General features: G+C 45.4%; 1 protein-coding gene across 2 annotated transcripts in view; it reads right to left on the reverse strand.

Annotated features, from left to right (window-relative positions):
• PPP1R26 (protein phosphatase 1 regulatory subunit 26) overlaps positions 1 to 18,080 on the reverse strand; it is a 57,954-nt gene extending 39,874 nt beyond the window's left edge. For both annotated transcript variants that reach the window (XM_077468383.1, XM_077468375.1), the window contains exons 1-2: positions 17,969 to 18,080; positions 9,595 to 13,036 (exon numbers count right to left, since the gene is read on the reverse strand). In XM_077468383.1, the coding sequence (XP_077324509.1) occupies positions 9,595 to 12,980 (3,386 nt within the window). In that variant the 5' untranslated portion in view covers positions 12,981 to 13,036; positions 17,969 to 18,080. The remainder of the gene's footprint in view (positions 1 to 9,594; positions 13,037 to 17,968) is intronic.
• Positions 18,081 to 19,167: the final 1,087 nt, after the last annotated feature.

Below are 19,167 nucleotides of genomic sequence, written 5' to 3' on the forward strand. Positions count from 1 at the left end.
CAGCTAAAAAAGCCCCGTGGGGAGTCTTTCCATGTTTTTTGTAACTCTAAACTGGTAACCTGTAAAGGCTTTTAAAACTTTCCCTATTATTTGCTCCCTTTTGGTCCTGTAAAAAAGCCATTGAAAGCAGAATGCTATATTTTCTGCGAACGATAAATACCTCTGTCCTAAATTGTGGCCAAGGAGAGAAGGGGACGGTCTTAGGGCCAGTTCACACCATAGAAACACAGTCTGGATGCACCCCCAATGCTTTTTTTGCACGTGCGTTTTTGATGTGTTTCTGGTGCAGTCCAGTGCATTCCCCCCTTTTTTCCCCTTCACCTTAAATAGAAACATGGGTGTTCCAGTGCGTGCCCTTGAGTTTTTGATGCTTTTTACAGCGTTCCAGTACAGTCCAGTGCAGGAAAAATGAAGCATGCTCTATCTTTTTTTTTTTTTCTGGAACGCACTGGTGTGAACTATGCCATTAAAAACAATATAACCTTTCTATTCATGTAAGCTCTAACGAGCAGGGCCCTCTGATCCCTCCTGTATTGATTTGTATTGTAATGTAAGTGTACTGTCTGCCCTCATATTGTAAAGCGCTGCGCAAACTGTTGGCGCTATATAAATCCTGAATAATAATAATATTCGTTTTTGATGCAAAAAAAAAACCGCACTAGACTGCATGTGGTGTGAATTAGCCCTTATGTAATCTGAACACTTCCTATCCTAGGGTGACAACATTGTTCATCCCTAGATGCAGCATTATGAGTGTTGTCACCCTAAACGAAAGTGTGTTACTGGCAGAAAAAATCAAAGATAGGGCTAGAGAAGAAAGTTAATGCAGTCACAACACCTAAACACAGGTAAGCCGCAACATATTACATTTTTGTTCTTGGTTTTAGACACACTTTAGGAAGAAAATTTAACAGACAGACACAAATCTGAAAGGTTTATTAGGTGTACAGGCTGCACACAATTGTAATTTTAGCTGTTCGTTAACAAACATCTGAAGAAAAAAAAAAAAAAAAGTTCTGGGAACTGGCGATGCACAGCATAGTCAGTACATATGTACACAATAAGTTACAATCCTTCTGATGAAAGGGCTTCATTTTCCAATTTCCATTGCAAAACAAGAAAAGGTTTACGGAGAACTGGAACAGGCAAGGCATTTGACTTCTCGGATGCCCTGCGTTTGGAGGGCAAATTTTACGGGACACGAAAGATGGCAGACTTGAAGTCACTAGCCTTCAAGATAAAAGTCCTTACTGGTCAACCCTAAAGTGTGCTGGGGCTTCCAGTTCCTCAAATGCTGAAGGAACTCAGGATTAAACACAAAAGTTGGTCAACTGGCAGATTTTCAGCCACATGTGATCCCTCATGACATCAGGAAGTCAGTAAAGGGACAGCATGATTGCTGAAAGTTTTTTTTTTCCCCCCCTCTTTACGCAGTAGATACTGGCTGCTCTCTACAGAAGCCCCACTACCTGCCTGCACTTTGGCTACAGCAAGTCAACTAACACAGATATCATTGCACCAATATAAAATCATTACTGAAGTATGACATTGAAGCAGAAAATACATTCAGCAAACTGCTTACACGGTTTAGAACACACTAGTCGGTTTTAGGACCAAGTCATAGTACTAATCTTAAACTTAGAAAAATTGGGGTCAATGTCATGTCTAGGAGGTACCATCATGTACAAACTGCAATGTTTATTTAAATCCCAACTCCAGCAAATAAAAAAAAAAAAAAAAACACTTTACAGTGGACCTGCACTGCAAGGTTTAACAATTTATGACTAGGGGAGAGTACACTTACCCAATACCTCCACACTCTCCAGCAGATGGCACTGAATCATGCTCTGGTGGTGGAGTGCCCGTTGTTATTGCATACAATGATACCAAATACCTTTGCATTGGGCTTGATGTCATCAGGATCCTATACCGCTGGAGAATGAGGAAGAAGACGCAGAGGGCTGGGCTAGTAGCTCAGACATTCGAGTAAGTACATCTACTTTGCCATGCCCCCTAGACCTAAAACGAGCAGTTAATCTTTGCAGTACGGGCAAGTTTCCTGGAGTTGGGCTTTAAGAATAAGTTCACACAAAAAAAAAAAAAAAAAAAAAAAATTGCATGGGGTTGCAAGCTGTTTAAAATTGGTTGTAAACCCTTCCATAAACGCAGTGACGTGACTGGCCTCAGGTGATACATAGATGAAACAAATCCTTCCGATTATCTGCAGTCTTCTCTTCATCTGTTGTTCAAAGTCCAGAATTTATAAACGCTCTGAGAGTTGATTGGAGAAAAGGGGCATAGACAGACAGACAGACAGACAGACACACGAACAGAGCTGTCAATCTGCTAGATATCCCTCCCGTCACTTTTTTTTCCTTTTTGGGATCAGGGAAACTAATCAGATGCGACTCAGCAGATAGAAGAGGAATGAAGTAGCAGACAGAAATGACACGTATTGCTCTGAGCTGAAACAAGTACACATTACATGGGGGGTATGTTTTTTTTTTTTCATGGCAGAGGTTTACAACCACTTTAGGTTCCCAGCTCTGCATACCAGACATACTAATTTGTAATCAAGGGGGTCTCTTAAAAGCACCTCCACATTTGCAGCCCAACCTGAAATAGAAACCCACTACATATTCATGTGTTCTCATTCACAGCATACTCAAGATTAATACAAAACAAATATTTATTGTCTAATCTTTTCTTCGGATCATAAATACAGGCAGCTTATATTGTTCAGAATAATTTGTAATGTGCCAGTTAGGGGACACTTCAGGGAGAAAAACTGGAATGAATGTACACTAAAATTATATTAAAGAGGAAGTAAACCCTGATGGGTGTTACTTCCTCTTTCATTCCCTGCAAAGGTAAAGCATAGTGGACTACTATGCATCGCATCGCATAGTAGTCCATTATGTGTCACTTACCTGACACAGGAGCCAGCGAAGTCACCACTGTCCCCTGTAGTCCGGAACATCCATCTTCTCGGTGGGTCTCACCGCTCCGCCGCTATCATTCGACGAAGCCACGATGATGTCACTCCCACGCATGCGCACGGGAGCCACCACTCGCGGCATATCACCGTTGTGTGTACAAATACATTGTTTTTCTCCCTTTTGTTACGTTTATGTGCCCCCATTGCAAGATGCTTGCCCGTGGGGGGCAGGAGGGAGGGCCCAAGCATGCCGCCAGGGGACTGGCAAAGTAGAGGATGGGGTCTGCTCTGTGCAAAACTGCTGCACAGAGCAGGTACATGTAATATCACCTGCTGTGGGTGTGTTTTTTTTTTTGATAGCCTTTAAAGTGGTTGTAAACCCTTACAAACCACTTTGACCTACAGGTAAGCCTAGATTAAGTCTTACCTGTAGGTCCAAGAAATATCTCCTAAACCTACACGGTTTAGGAGATATTTGTCAAAATACAGGCACCTCTGTCTACGGCGCATGCACCATAGACAGTGGTGCCTGTCTTCTTGTAAATATCTCCTAAACCGTGTAGGTTTAGGAGATATTTCTTGGACCTACAGGTAAGACTTAATCTAGGCTTACCTGTAGGTCAAAGTGGTTTGTAAGGGTTTACAACCACTTTAAAGGCTAACAAAAAAAAAAAACACACCCACAGCAGGTGATATTTCATGTACCTGCTCTGTGCAGCAGTTTTGCACAGAGCAGCCCCCATCCTCTACTTTGCCAGTCCCCTGGCGGCATGCTCCTGCCCCCCCACAGGCAAGCAGCTTGCAATGGGGGCACCCAAGCAGGCTCATTCAAACTGTGGCTCTGTGTGTCCATTCACACACAGAGCCACAGTTCAGCCCCACCCCTCTTTCCTCATTGGCTGTTGACAGCAGCAGGCAATATTGGCTTGGCAGAGTTCCTCGGAGAGCCAAGGCTCTCGTGCACAGTGACAGATTGAGATGTGGCTCAGGTAAGTATTAGGGGGGCTTCTGCACAGAAGTGGATTTTTTTTTTCAAACCACTTTAAACATTGCAATGCACAAACCAAACCCCGATATAATAATTTTACCCTTTAGGACAGATAGTGCACATAGCTAGTTTATAACTGATCATGAAGATTTGTCAGCACAGAACAGACAAGCTTTATTATGCTTAAAGCGGGAGTCCACCGGGACTCCGCGTTTTTTTTTTTTTTTTTTTAAAAGCCAGCAGCTACAAATACTGCAGCTGCTGACTTTTAAATAGTGACACTTACCTGTCCAGCGCGCCCGCGATGTCGGCACCCGAAGCCGATCGCTCGCTCGGCTGCCGGGTCCCGCCGCCATCTTGGGTATGGGAATCAGGAAATGGAGCCTTTCGGCTTCATTTCCCGGTTCCCTACTGCGCATGCGCGAGCCACGCGGCGCAATCCGGACGGTCCCCGCTGCCTCTGGGAGCTGTGTGTTTCCCAGCAGGCAGCGGGGCACTTGCTGAAGGGGGCGGGCGCTGCGGAACGTACGCCCCGTTCCGCAGAGAGCTAGCCCGGAAGTGGGTGCAGTTACCTGGATTATCCAGGTAACTGCACCCCCCTCCCCCCTGAAAGGTGCCGATTGTGGCGCCGGAGGGGGGGGGGGGGGGGGATTCCGATGAGCGGAGGTCCATTTTAGGGTGGACCTCCGCTTTAACACACCTCCCCAAAGTTACCTTAACATTGCATGGAAGGTGGGAACGAAGTGGGATTTTTTTTTCCCATTTGGGAGTTCTCAGAAATTATCAAAAAAAAAAAAGGGGGGGGGGGGGTAAGCAACAATTTTTAATTATTTTTTTTTTTTAAGTTATGCTACGTGAATAGGAACACAGATATTAAAGTAGGTGTTATCCCAGGTAGGCTACAAAAGGTAGAAATTTCTATTGGTTTTACATTACAGAAAATACACAGCATGAGATGGAAAGTCTGGTGCAGAGAGCACGTTTTTCAGTCCATTAGACTGAATATATAAATTGAAATATTGCTGGACAGTCTGAGCCAAAAAAAAAAAAAAAAAAAAAAAATACATAAACATAACAAATAAAGGGAGAAAACCAATATATATTTGTACACACAAAGGCTATGCAAGAAATATGCTGGTAGAGGTGAATCTTAGCTCTCAACTATTAAGGCCCCTTTCACACATGCAGACATTATGTCCGTATTTCATCCATCCGTTTGTGGATGAAATACGGACATACATGCATTCCTATGGGATAGCGGGTGTCTGCAGATGAACATCCGCAGACACCCGCTATCGCCTGCCTCCGCTATTGTCCGATTCTGCAGAGCGGATCGGATGAACACGGACAGACGGTCCGTGTTCATCCGATCCCCTATAGAGGAGAGCGGAGAGTGTGCGGAGACCGCCCTGTTATCCGCCGTCGGCTCAGCGGGGACAACGGAGCGATCCCCACTGAGCGAGCGGATCATCACGGGGCGGATCATTACTGATCCGTCCCGTGTGAAAGGGGCCTTACAGGTAGAGATCTCCCTGACACTACGGGAAGGTGACATCTACTCTCAACTTGCTGAAGATTGCTTAACTGACACTCTTGACTTAGTGGAGCAGTGGTGGCAGGACATGATGTAAAAAAAACAAAAACATTGCATTGAGTGTGTCCCACACGGTTGGAGAATTCCTGTGTACCATAATGTAAACAGCTCTCCTGGAGGACGATAACAAGCACCTTCAATGATTAAAGCATGCTTTACTTAACCACAGAGAAGCCCCGTGTGGCCCGATTGTCATATCAGCCATTGAAATAGAAAGGATTCATGTGGTCTATAGTGGGCAATGAAACTCCCTCAAGTAAAAGCAAGAGATTTGAAAAAAGCTTATCCTGTAGTGTAATATTTTACATTTATTCATTCTATAGCGGTCCAATGCAGCACAGATACCTTACTGCTATATTGCATAGACTGGACCCTTTCCCAAGTGGTGGCAACCAAGATGACAAACAAGGCATGGGTTACAACTAGCTAGTAACAATATCAAGGAACCATGCACTTCGCCAACCACACCAATTAAAATCAGATTTTGCAGTGTCTGTATATTCTCATTTAGATTTACACATGGCAATGTGGTGTGACTGCCTACTTAAAGTGGAACTCAAAAAATGAAGTCCTGCTAGATCTTTTCAGGCTGTCCCCTATCACAGGCAAGTGTCTATACCAGTGATGGCGAACCTTGGCACCCCAGATGTTTTGGAACTACATTTCCCATGGTGCTCATGCACTCTGCAGTGTAGTGGAGCATCATTGGAAATGTAGTTCCAAAACATCTGGGGTGCCAAGGTTCGCCATCACTGGTCTATACTGTTTAAAATCCAGTAATACACCATCTCGCCCTGCTTTGCACATGCTCAGTTGCTCTCTATTTTAAAAAAAAAGGTACTGTGCCGAATTGGGTGCTCTGGGCTTCAGCAAAATGGTAGCCTGCAGCAAGAAGAAACAGGAACAACACTGGAGGCAATTTACAACACAAACCAATTTTGGTAGCATAATCACTGTGGAATGTATGTTCTTTGCTAAAAAGCATTATTTTCATAAAATTGTGGGTAAAGTTCCACTTTAAGTAATTCAAAGGCCTTCAACTACACCGTTCCTGATAAATCTAGAGGAAAATCAGATTATAAAAAAGACGTTTAGCCCATTTACTCAGATTGTCTATTATATAGAATGAACTGTAGACAATTATATGACATTTAGCTAAAAGAAATTATATGTGTAATATAATGACTCGAGTCAGCAACAAAAGAATATTCGAAAAATATATTTCTGGAAAAACAGCATTGCCCGCTGAAGGTAACTTAACATTAAAAGTTCTAGAATCCATTGAGACAGTCCAGTCTATTACTACTTCAATATCTGATTTTGGGTTTAACTTATAAATCAATCTAAAGGAGCAGCGAACCTTAAAATGTAAGGTGATATAAAAGGGCTTTTAAACAAAGATATTAGGTAAACACTTGTTAAAATTTTACTGTAAGAGAAAGATTCTCACACTCAGCAGAGAACCTGTTAATAACCACATGAATTATGATGTCATCAGCCCCTTCTCAGCCTTAAAGTGATTGTAAGTTTTTTTTTTTTTTTTTTTTTTTTTTTAACAACAGATCACACCTTACCTCCACTGCGCAGCTTGTTTTGCACAGAGTGGCACCCTCCACCCGCTCTTCTGGAGTCCCCCGGTGGCTCCCCCCCTATCAGAGCGCTTCCCCGAGGGGGTTACCATGCGGGCACTCTCCCGCATTCCGCCGAATGTATGACTCGGCCCCGCCCCCCTGGGTCATTGGATTTGATCGACAGCAACTGGAGCCAATGGTTGCGATCTAGCCAATCAGGACTAGAGCTGGTGTACTCATCCCCGGCACGAGGAAAAAAAAAAAAAAAGGGGGGGCACTGGGGGGCTTCTGCACTTCAAGAGGTTTTTCAACTCAATGCATAGAATGCATTGAGGTGAAAAACCACAAAGGTTTACAACCCCTTTAAAATTAATCCATTTTCTTTGCTCGCAAGATGCGGTTTTAAAAACCTCAATAGATTTTGCCACACACTTTTTGGGATGAAAAGTGGCCGTGTAGCTCACATCAATTAGATTTCAGACTTTTCTGAAAGTCAGAAAAGTGAAGGGCTCATTCACATTATAGTGCATGTGATAACGTGTTACAACTTAATGCACATTCACAAAACTCATGGAAATGCGCTGTATATGTGCCGTTTATGCACAACTGCAACCCAGCTGCTTACCAGAGCTCATATGTGAATGCCCCATTGTGTTGCAGTGCGCTGTGCTGTCGTAAACGGGGCAGGTGGGAATTTCCTTGCCCCGAGAGCCAATGAAAAACTGGATATGCTGCCTCAATGTGCACTACAATGTGAACCAGCCTTTAAAAGTTATCTAATGGCCAGCAGCAACAGCCACTTTTCCCAGTTCATATTTGTACTTTGGGCTTCAGAAGTGCTGCAAATAAAAACAAAAAATAAAACAAAAAGTTGACGGAATTGGGAACCTTTCTTAATGTAACCCTCTAAAATCAAAAAGGATTAAAATGAGTGCAAAATAAAACCTTCAAGTTGCAAAGAGGCAAAAAAAAAAATAAAAAAAAATGCACAGAATTAAAAAATACCAAACTGCTCTATTTACACGTTACTTAAAATGTACAAACATTTTTTTAATTATGGAATGTTCACTGTCAGAAGCTTTCAAGAAAATGCCATGGAACAACTCACCGTGAAACTGAGCAACCCGAAATTATTTACTTCACATACAAGCAGCAAAGGCAAACATGCTGCAGGATAAAAGTGATAATCCCAATGGCCGGGGCTTACCGTTTGCCAGAGCTCCAGACATGTTCTCAGGAAAGACCGTGAAAGCCCAAGCATTATATTTGCTTCTGCTGTATGAAAAGATTCACTTACAGAAAACAATTTAAAAAAAAAAAATGGAAAATATTTTACTAGTTTGAGGATTGTAGCCAATTAGGGGGGCAGGTCAGGCTGGGCAACTGAATATAAAAAGGAATTTTCATACCCTATAACAAAGCTGAACTTATATGATAAAAAGTATGCCAAGTACAATTTTAAAAAATATTACACAATTAAATTTTACAGTGCTAGTTTATTAATTTTTTTTTAAATAATTAAAAATGGCCCCCTTTCTGATGTTAACAGCTTACCTGGCAATATGAGAACTACCTTATCTCTCGTAGTAGCAAAGCTGCTGAATCCATGCTGCCCAGCAATAGTATGAATGGGTATTGGAAAAAATAAAAAATGTCAAGCTTGCAAAAAAATTCTCCACTACCCACACTTGAGCCCCGCCATGGCAGAGTGGAGTCAGCAGACCAGAAACTACAAAGTCTTGCAATAATCGGGAAGATACATGCAGGTACAGGAAGTATCAGAGGAAAAGCAAAAGAGGCCAATAAAGCTTTTAAAAATCAATCTGCAATGTGCTGCTGACACACCAGAAAGGCGGCCATCTTTAAGCCTATAACTAACCGACCCGCCCCAGATTCGCTTTGGACATTGGCCTGCAGACGAATTGGAACCATTGCTCAACGTCAGTGGTTTAAACAAGTCCACTTTAAGCGGCACAATTTCCCTCCTGTGAAATGTTTAATTATTCTACCATTTCATGAAATAAAAAAAAAAAAAAAAATATGTAAAAAATGTTCCTTCATTAACATGCAAGTTAAAAAACAGAGCACAGGTATTACATGATGCATGTGACGTTAATGTGCGCTGAACAGCGGAACACATAACTAAAATGAAACAAAAAATGAATATCACATATTGCTTTAAAAATGAGCATTGCGTAATGGTGCAATTTATGCGATTGACTTAGGGACTAGGTTAGACAAGCCCTATTAAAAAAAAAAAAAAAGGGGGGGGGGCTGTTATTTTTCTATGCCAGAGGATGACAAGCTGTGACCTTTTAAATGTTGGAGGAATGACAAGGCTAGCTTGCTGGGCATACCAAGTCGTGAAATTCCCCCACAAGAGGGCAACAGTTTGGTCAATCCTGTACCCTACTTTCTACCACGAATGCAGTGGCAGGACTTGCTTCAATGCTCAAACTATTTACAGTGGTCCTATACAGCTCTAATTGACTAAAGTACTTACATGTTCTCTTTCTTAGCTGAGCTTCCACTGCTGTTCAAACTGACATCAGAGTCTGCCCCTGCATCCTCTGCCAATTTTTCTTTAAGATAAGATCTGCTGGCTATTTCTGTCACTGACTGACTCGCTTTCACTTTGGTACCGAGAGGCAATGCCTCTCCTGGTGTGCCTGGAATATTCACCACAATCTCACTGCCTCTATTTTGCTGAAAAGGGAAAGGTGCGGTACACACAGGGGTATGAGCAGCTACCTGACCTTGACAGTACTGTATGCTCATTAAATTAAGTCCAGCATCATAGGCAGCTGTATTTATCGGCAGACATAGTGCGGTAGATGCATCCTTGACCACCTTCGTAGTCACGACATACAATGCAGGACGAACCACAGGGGTATTGAGAGAGAAAGTAGGAGCTTGGACAATTTTAGGCTGTTCCAAAATCAGTGTCTTTTTCTGGACTGGCTGACAAGTTCCCAATCTAGTGATATTTCCCCCAGGACTGTAGAGTTCTGTTGCCATTCGTGTAGAGCTGGCCTTTCCCATGTTTAGGAGGAGCTGCTGGTCTGTCCCTGAAATGTACTTAAGACCGGCAACAAAGTTTCCGGAAACAGGAGAACTGCCTTGTGATCCATTGATTCCAGTTTTTACAATAACTCTTTCAGGAGTGGATTGGAGGACCTTCTCAGCTGGTCTTACCACTCGGTTTTTGCCTAGAAAACATTCTCTCTTTACAATGACACTATGTACAGGAGCAGATATCTTGGGCACTTCTGCAGGCGGTCGCTGAATCAGTCTGACCTGTGGTGCAACATCTTTATAGTCCTGCACGCGCTGTATTAAGGTTGGCTGGGGAACAGGTGCAGTTGAGCGGTCCTTTTCCATGACTTTTTGAAGGATGGTCTCAGTCTCCGAAATGGACAAAACCCTGGGTTCTTGTTTTATTGGAGGAGGATTGCTTAGACTGGCTGGAGTCTGTGTGAAAACACTTAAGCTGGTGACAGATTGAGGTGCCTTTTGCACTGCACAAAGTTCTGCAGACTCCCGTGCACGCTCCGCCAAAAATTTCCTGATCTCTTGCTCAATGCTATCATCACTGTCCACAGAACTACTGTCTTGTGCTTCAGGCAAGGCACTACTCAAGCCCAAAGGCTTGTCTGGGGCACTGGCTGGTTTGCACTCAGGTTTATTTGGCGATACGTCTGAATTGTTTGCAGTGCTCCTCTTTTCCTCGTTCATGTTGAAATTAGGCTTTAAAGTATTTTCTTGAGAGTTGCTGGAATTTACAAGGCAGCTTTTAACAGCAGGTTTCAGCAAGCAATCCTTTAAATCAACTCCACCACCAAGCGATTCTAGGGCCCTGGTAGTGGTTTCCCCAAACCGGACCCTTTTCTTATACTGTGGTCTTCCATCCTTTGGTCTTTTTTTGCATTTTCTCTTGGATCTGAGGAGATCCTTTATAGCAGAATCCAAATCCTCATCACTGTCCAAAGAACTGCTTGTATCAGCGCTACAGTTACTCCTCATTTTGGTGTATATCTTCCTTTTTACTCCAGTTATTCGAGGGGGTGACGCAAGACTTTCAGCTGCCTCCTGCACAATCTGTTTTACTTCTTCTGATTTGTAAGATGACTTGGAGTGCTCCTTCATGCCAACATCTGTGTTTCTGGTCTGCGAGATTTCTGGAGAAAGAGACACTGTACTTGCTATATTGATAATATCTGCATTCTTCTTTTCACCCTTCCCAACCATGTCCTTCTGTACAGCTTTGCTCTCCATTACTTTTCCCTTCTGCGACAAGGTTTTATTGTTGGACAGGGAGTGTTGCTTACGTTGATCAAGTCGTTGTGGATTTGGAGAGGGCTGTTTGACAGGAGACATGGCAAGGCTTTCTTCTTGCGCCTTACGGGCAAGAAACGTTCGTATCTCCTGCTCAATGCTGTCATCACTGTCAACTGAGCTGTCGCTAACACAAGGGGATTTTGGTTGGGTCGGTGGTCTTTCTTGCAAAATGACACAAGCAGTTTCTGGCTGAGAAGGCAAAATTGCTTTAGAAATGTCAAGTATTGCTTCAGCACACATTAGTTCGGCTGCTGTCTCAGCTCTGCATGTCGCAACCTCACATTTTGCATTAGTATCATCTCCAAAATAAAATGTCCTTTTAGTAGTGGGGGGATGATCGATTGCAGCATCTTGAGATGCCGCAAGACTGCTGGAAGGAAGTTTCCTTTTTTTGTAGTCTGCGTTTGCATGCCATTCTGGAGAGGATTTTTTTTCTTGGCAGTGTGAGAAAGTTCCAGAAGATGTAGTAGTGCTATTTGCCTCCTTCTCTAAAGTGCACTTATGAGCCACAACAGGATTTCCTTCTAGCCTGCTCTTTTCTAACTGGTAGAGTTGAATTGCTTCCTCTATACCGTCATCACTACTGGAGTCCGATAACGCTTCACATTGCCGTGAGGCAGCTTCATTCCTCTGTTCCCTTGGCTTAACCGAGCTAGACAAGGCTTTAGGATAGATACTGGTTTTAAAATGCTCACCCTTCTGCTTGGGACTTTTAGGCTGCAAACTTTCAGAAGACAGCTTGTCAGGAAGCCCCTTGATCCCTTGTTTGGGGCCTTGCTTCTCAGCAGCCTTAAATGGCTTTTGCTTTGGTTTAGCAGTTATGTTGCTTTGGACAGCCTTCTTGGCAGCGCTAGTGTCACTCACAGTATTTTGCAGCTTCTTCTGATGCAGAAACTGCTCAATTTCATCCTTAATACTTTGCTCAAAGGAATCATCACTGCCCACACTTTCTGGAGATGAGCAACGGGAACAGTCTAGAGTGGAGAAAGCATTGCATGTCGTAGTTGAAGTGACCATTTTAATAGGAGATTTGCGTGCAGGTGCATTACTAGAAGCGGTTTTTAGCTGGTCAGAATGATTATCACTGGGGCTTGGGTTCTTTGTGGCAGCAGTGGTAGATGAGGCATCGGCAGTGCTTCTATTTTTTAGATATTCCTGAATAGCTTCTTCAATGTCTCTGTCAACAGAATCATCACTGTCTGAATCCAGTGCTGGGGAACTTTCCTCTTTTGTGACTTTGAACTGTGTGGGAAGTGTGGAAGAAGCCTGTTCCCTTGTGTGCCCCTTAAACGGTGTGGCACTAGCTTTTAGTCCCCGGTCATTACTTAATTCCCCCTTTCTGTTCTTCTGCATAATACACTCATATTCAACTTTCACTGCACAAGAAGATTCATTACTCTGCTGATTGTCTAGAATGCCCAGAAGATTTGGTGCTTTGTGGATCTGCTCAGAGTGAACTACAGACAGGGGCACTTTATGGGTAGCTTTGGGTCCAAATGGCATCCATTGTGTCGGAAAAGCTACCACTGGAGGGGAATTCACCAAGAACATTCTAGCAGAAGGGGAAGAAGTCCGTAAACAGCAGCAGCTCAGGAAGCTTTCACATCCTACAATCAAAAACAAATAAAAATAATAATAATTAATTAGGTAACCAGAACAAGACACTATATATTGTTGCAAAATTCTTCATTTACAATTTTTACTAGGCTGTTTTTGTCCACCTCTGCAGCAAAATGACTACTGGGGCCACCCACTAAGGGCTCATAGATGCCCCAATCCCCGCATGTGCATTTACATGCGCTTTTAAAGCATTTTCAATGTGTTTTTTTTACACAGAATTGCATTTACAGCACATTCCAGTACAGTTACATGCAAAAAAATAAAAAAATAAAGCAGGCTGGATTTTTTTTTTTTTTTTAATGCACATGAAAGTGCCACAAGGCATACTGAAATACATTCAATTTTCTTGCATAAGGGCAAGTGCTATGTACAGGGTGGGTAAACCCTCATGTCAGGTCTTCTTTACAATTACTTTCTTTTCAAACCTGTGCCCTCAGAAACCAGCACCCTCCCCCATGTCAATTGTATAGCATAGCTGATAACTTTCTGTATAATGGTAGTGCTGCAAGCAGAGTACATAAAGAGGAAGTAAACCCTGATGGGTGTTACTTCCTCTTTCATTCCCTGCAAAGGTAAAGCATAATGGACTACTATGCATCGCATCACATCGCATCGCATAGTAGTCCATTATGTGTCACTTACCTGACACAGGAGCCAGCGTAGTCACCGCTGTCCCCTGTAGTCCAGCGCATCCATCTTCTCGGTGGGTCTCGCTGCTCCGCCGATGTCATTCGGCAAAGCCGCGATGCCGTCACGGGAGCCGCCACGAACGGCATATTCGCTGTTGACAATGCCGTGCTCAGTGCGTCTGTGCATGCGCCATAGACAGCGGTGCCTGTCTTTCGGCAAATATCTCCTAAACCGTGTAGGTTTAGGACATATTTCTTGGACCTACAGGTAAGCCTTAATCTAGGCCAGTGATGGCGAACCTTGGCACCCCAGATTTTTGGAACTACATTTCCTATGATGCTCCACTACACTGTAGAGTGCCTGAGCATCATGGGAAATGTAGTTCCAAAACATCTGGAGTGCCAAGGTTTGCCATCACTGATCTAGGCTTACCTGTAGGTCAAAGTGTGTTGTAAGGGTTTACAACCACTTTAAAGAGTGAAGTATTAGTACAATAGCCTGTGGCTACCAATAGGAGGTTGCTGAAATGGTCTCACATTGCAAAGAGGAAGAAACGCTGAGAACCTCAGACCCGTATTTCAAAATTTTGCAACAAAAGATGGAGAAGGCCAAGTTCAGCATGCCAGGAAGTGCGTAGTACAGTATAGGAGGCGGTAAGTACTGCTTGGTAAGTGTCAGTAGTACTGGGAGCACACCGTATTGACCGCAACATACAGCAGTACAGTGGCAGTGGGTATCCTGTGTACAGCACAGCGTGTACAGTGGCAGTGGGTATCCTGTGTACAGTAATAGCATGTCTCTGGTGTTGACGATTAAGACCTACTGAGGGTTGACATGTGTGAGCCTGCAGGATTGCATGCCGTATTCTTTCAAGTAATTAAAATATGACAAGAGCCACAGCGGGTGACGGCTATATTCATTTTATTTACATGTGTTGGAGTTGACAGCAGCTTTCTGTTGCACCACACTTGCAGACATGGATACCTGACACAGGTGATCAGCAGCCTGTTGTATACTTGTCTCTGATGTTGACTGTAGTGGGTACAGTGGTAGTGTGTGTATACAGAGCAGCGAGTGGCAGTGCATTCAGTACAGTGTGCACTGTGTACAGAGCATTTAGTGGCAGTACATCTAGTATAGATTGTACAGAGCAGTGCATCCACTGAGCAGGGCAGTATGCAGCACTGCGTGACTAAGTCCAGTATGGGCTGTAAAAAGCTGCAAGTAGCAGTGTGCACAGTATACAGTGTGTAAGGTGTACAGAGCAACGAGTGGTAGTGTGTACGATATGGTATGAAGTGCACAAAGAAATTAGTGTGCAGGGCACTGAGTGGCATTGTGTGTCGTATGGAGTGTACAAAGCAGCAGTGTGTATAGATAGTGTACAGAACAGGGAGAAGCAGTGTGGATAGTATGCAGTATGTGGGGCAACGAGCGACAGTGTGTGCAGCGACAGACAACACATACAGGGTGGAGCGTACAGAGCCTCGACAGGCAACGCGGACAGGGTGGAGCGTACAGGATGGAGCGTACAGAGCAGCGACAGGCAAAGCGTACAGGGTGGAGCGTACAGAGCAGCGACAGGCAAAGCGTACAGGGTGGAGCGTACAGAGCAGCGACAGGCAACGCGTACAGGGTGGAGCGTACAGAGCAGCGACAGGCAACGCGTACAGGGTGGAGCGTACAGAGCAGCGACAGGCAACGCGTACAGGGTGGAGCGTACAGAGCAGCGACAGGCAACGCGTACAGGATGGAGCGTACAGAGCAGCGACAGGCAACGCGTACAGGATGGAGCGTACAGAGCAGCGACAGGCAACGCGTACAGGATGGAGCGTACAGAGCAGCGACAGGCAACGCGTACAGGATGGAGCGTACAGAGCAGCGACAGGCAACGCGTACAGGATGGAGCGTACAGAGCAGCGACAGGCAACGCGTACAGGGAGAAGCAGTGTGGATAGTATGCAGTATGTGGGGCACCGAGCGACAGTGTGCAGCAACAGGCAACGCGCACAGGATGGAGCGTACAGAGCAGCGACAGGCAACGCGTACAGGATGGAGCGTACAGAGCAGCGACAGGCAACGCGTACAGGATGGAGCGTACAGAGCAGCGACAGGCAACGCGTACAGGATGGAGCGTACAGAGCAGCGACAGGCAACGCGTACAGGATGGAGCGTACAGAGCAGCGACAGGCAACGCGTACAGGATGGAGCGTACAGAGCAGCGACAGGCAACGCGTACAGGATGGAGCGTACAGAGCAGCGACAGGCAACGCGTACAGGATGGAGCGTACAGAGCAGCGACAGGCAACGCGTACAGGATGGAGCGTACAGAGCAGCGACAGGCAACGCGTACAGGATGGAGCGTACAGAGCAGCGACAGGCAACGCGTACAGGGAGAAGCAGTGTGGATAGTATGCAGTATGTGGGGCACCGAGCGACAGTGTGCAGCAACAGGCAACGCGCACAGGATGGAGCGTACAGAGCAGCGACAGGCAACGCGCACAGGATGGAGCGTACAGAGCAGCGACAGGCAACGCGCACAGAGCAGCGACAGGCAACGCGTACAGGATGGAGCGTACAGAGCAGCGACAGGCAACGCGTACAGGATGGGGCGTACAGAGCAGCCACAGGCAACGCGTACAGGATGGAGCGTACAGAGCAGCCACAGGCAACGCGTACAGGATGGGGCGTACAGAGCAGCCACAGGCAACGCGTACAGGATGGGGCGTACAGAGCAGCCACAGGCAACGCGTACAGGATGGGGCGTACAGAGCAGCCACAGGCAACGCGTACAGGATGGGGCGTACAGAGCAGCCACAGGCAACGCGTACAGGATGGAGCGTACAGAGCAGCCACAGGCAACGCGTACAGGATGGAGCGTACAGAGCAGCCACAGGCAACGCGTACAGGATGGAGTGCACAGTAAGCAGCAATATGCATCGTACAGAGCAGTGGGAAGTGTACATTATAATAAACAGCTTAGTGTTAGTGTGCAGTAAGTGGCAGTGTGTACAGTATACAGTGATCCGTGTAGTAGTAGCGGTCAGTGTGTACAGTATACAGTGATCCGTGTAGTAGTAGCGGTCAGTGTGTACAGTATACAGTGATCCGTGTAGTAGTAGCGGTCAGTGTGTACAGTATACAGTGATCCGTGTAGTAGTAGCGGTCAGTGTGTACAGTATACAGTGATCCGTGTAGTAGTAGCGGTCAGTGTGTACAGTATACAGTGATCCGTGTAGTAGTAGCGGTCAGTGTGTACAGTATACAGTGATCCGTGTAGTAGTAGTAGCGGTCAGTGTGTACGGTATACAGTGATCCGTGTAGTAGTAGCGGTCAGTGTGTACGGTATACAGTGATCCGTGTAGTAGTAGCGGTCAGTGTGTACGGTATACAGTGATCCGTGTAGTAGCGGTCAGTGTGTACGGTATACAGTGATCCGTGTAGTAGCGGTCAGTGTGTACGGTATACAGTGATCCGTGTAGTAGCGGTCAGTGTGTACGGTATACAGTGATCCGTGTAGTAGCGGTCAGTGTGGACGGTATACAGTGATCCGTGTAGTAGCGGTCAGTGTGGACGGTATACAGTGATCCGTGTAGTAGCGGTCAGTGTGGACGGTATACAGTGATCCGTGTAGTAGCGGTCAGTGTGTACAGTATACAGTGATCCGTGTAGTAGCGGTCAGTGTGTACAGTATACAGTGATCCGTGTAGTAGCGGTCAGTGTGTACAGTATACAGTGATCCGTGTAGTAGCGTCAGTGTATGCAGTGATCAGTAGGCACAGTATGGGGGTTTATGGCGTATAGAGCTGCAGGAAGGAGTAGAGAGTCAGTATGCAGTGTATAAAGTAGTATGGGGTGTACAGAGTAGTAGGAAGCAGTGCAGTGTGTAGAATATGAAGTGTAGGTTAGTGTTAGCAGGGAGAGCAGAGTACGGAGTGTACGAATTAGTAGAGAGCAATGAGAAGAGTTGGGTGCGGAGAGTACGAGGAGTGTAGACAGAGTGTCGGGAGCAGAGAGCAGGGGGAGTGTCGGGTGTGGAGAGCGGAGAGGACGGAGTGTGCACAGCAGATCCCCCTGCAGGCTGGAGGAGGCGGTGGAGCGGGGTGTAGACCAGGCCAGCTCTGGCCGCGCAGTGTGGAGGTGGAGCTGGTCTCACACAGGAGGCTCAGGGCCGCCGCACGGCTCCGTCTCACGCACACAGGCCGTAGAGGCCGCTCACCCTCCCATCTCCCGCCTCCTCAGCCCTCTTCACTCCGGCCTTCTACATAAAGCCTTCTCCGTTCACTCACCTGACTCACCGCCCAACCGGTTGCCATCCTCGTCCCTTCCACGGCCTGATACAACGAACAACCCGGCAGCTCTCCGTCACCCTCACTAACACGCTGCACGGGCGCGAGCACGTCCAGCCGTGTGCGTACTGCGCGTAACCACTACACACCAACCAATTGCGCGCCGTTTCAACCCCGCCCCCCAGTACACAACGCGTCACCCCAGCCCCTCCCCTAAACCTTTACTACTGGTCGCCCCCTCCCAAAGCCCGCCTCCCCCTACCGTATGTGTCACACCCCCCAATCCGTTTTTACGTAAATTTATCCCCGCCCACTTTACCTACTGCCGGTTACCATGGAGACGAGTCCCGGCCTGTCACCAGCCTATCGTTGATAAATAAATATAACACAGAATGTCCCCCCCCACCCATATCTCTGCTTTGCCCTGACCCACACAGAAATCTATGAGGACAGAAGTACACAATCACATGACTGAGCCTATTTTTGACATTTGGTGTTTACAAGTTAAAATCCATATTTTTTTGTTAGAAAATTACTTGGAACCCCCAAACATTATATATATATTTTAGCAGAGACCCTAGAGAATAAAACGGCGATTGTTGTAATATTTTATGTCACACGGTATTTGCACAGCAGTGTTTTAAACGCAACTTTTTGGGAAAAGTGACACTTTCATGAATTAAAAAAAACGAAATAGTAAAATTAGCCCAATTTTTTTTTGCATAATGTGAAAGATGATGTTACGCCGAGTAAATAGATACCAAACATGTCACACTTTATAATTGCACGCACTCGTGGAATGACGACAAACTACGGTAACTAAAAATCTCAATAGGCGACGCTTTAAATTTTTTGTTCGGTTACGAGGTTAGAGTTACAGAGGAGGTCTAGTGCTAGAATTATTGCTCTCGCTCTGACGATCGTGGCGATACCTCAAATGTGGGATTTAAACACCGTTTACATATGCGAGCACAACTTCCGTATGCGTTTTCTTTGCTGCACGAGCTCGCGGGAATGCTTTAAAAAAAATGTTCTTATTTATTTTAAAATTAATAAATTATTAAAAAAAAAATTTTGATCACTTTTATTGCTGTCACAAGGAATGTAAACATCCCTTGTGACAGTAATAGGTGGTGACAGGTACTCTTTATGGAGGGATCGGTGGTCTAAAAGACCCCAAGTCCCTCCTTTACACTTCA

Source organism: Lithobates pipiens, unplaced genomic scaffold (genome assembly GCF_037356315.1).
Source record: "Lithobates pipiens isolate NorthernLeopardFrog02 unplaced genomic scaffold, aLitPip1_a1.2 Scaffold_11, whole genome shotgun sequence".
In the NCBI taxonomy this organism is placed as follows: Eukaryota; Metazoa; Chordata; class Amphibia; order Anura; family Ranidae; genus Lithobates; species Lithobates pipiens.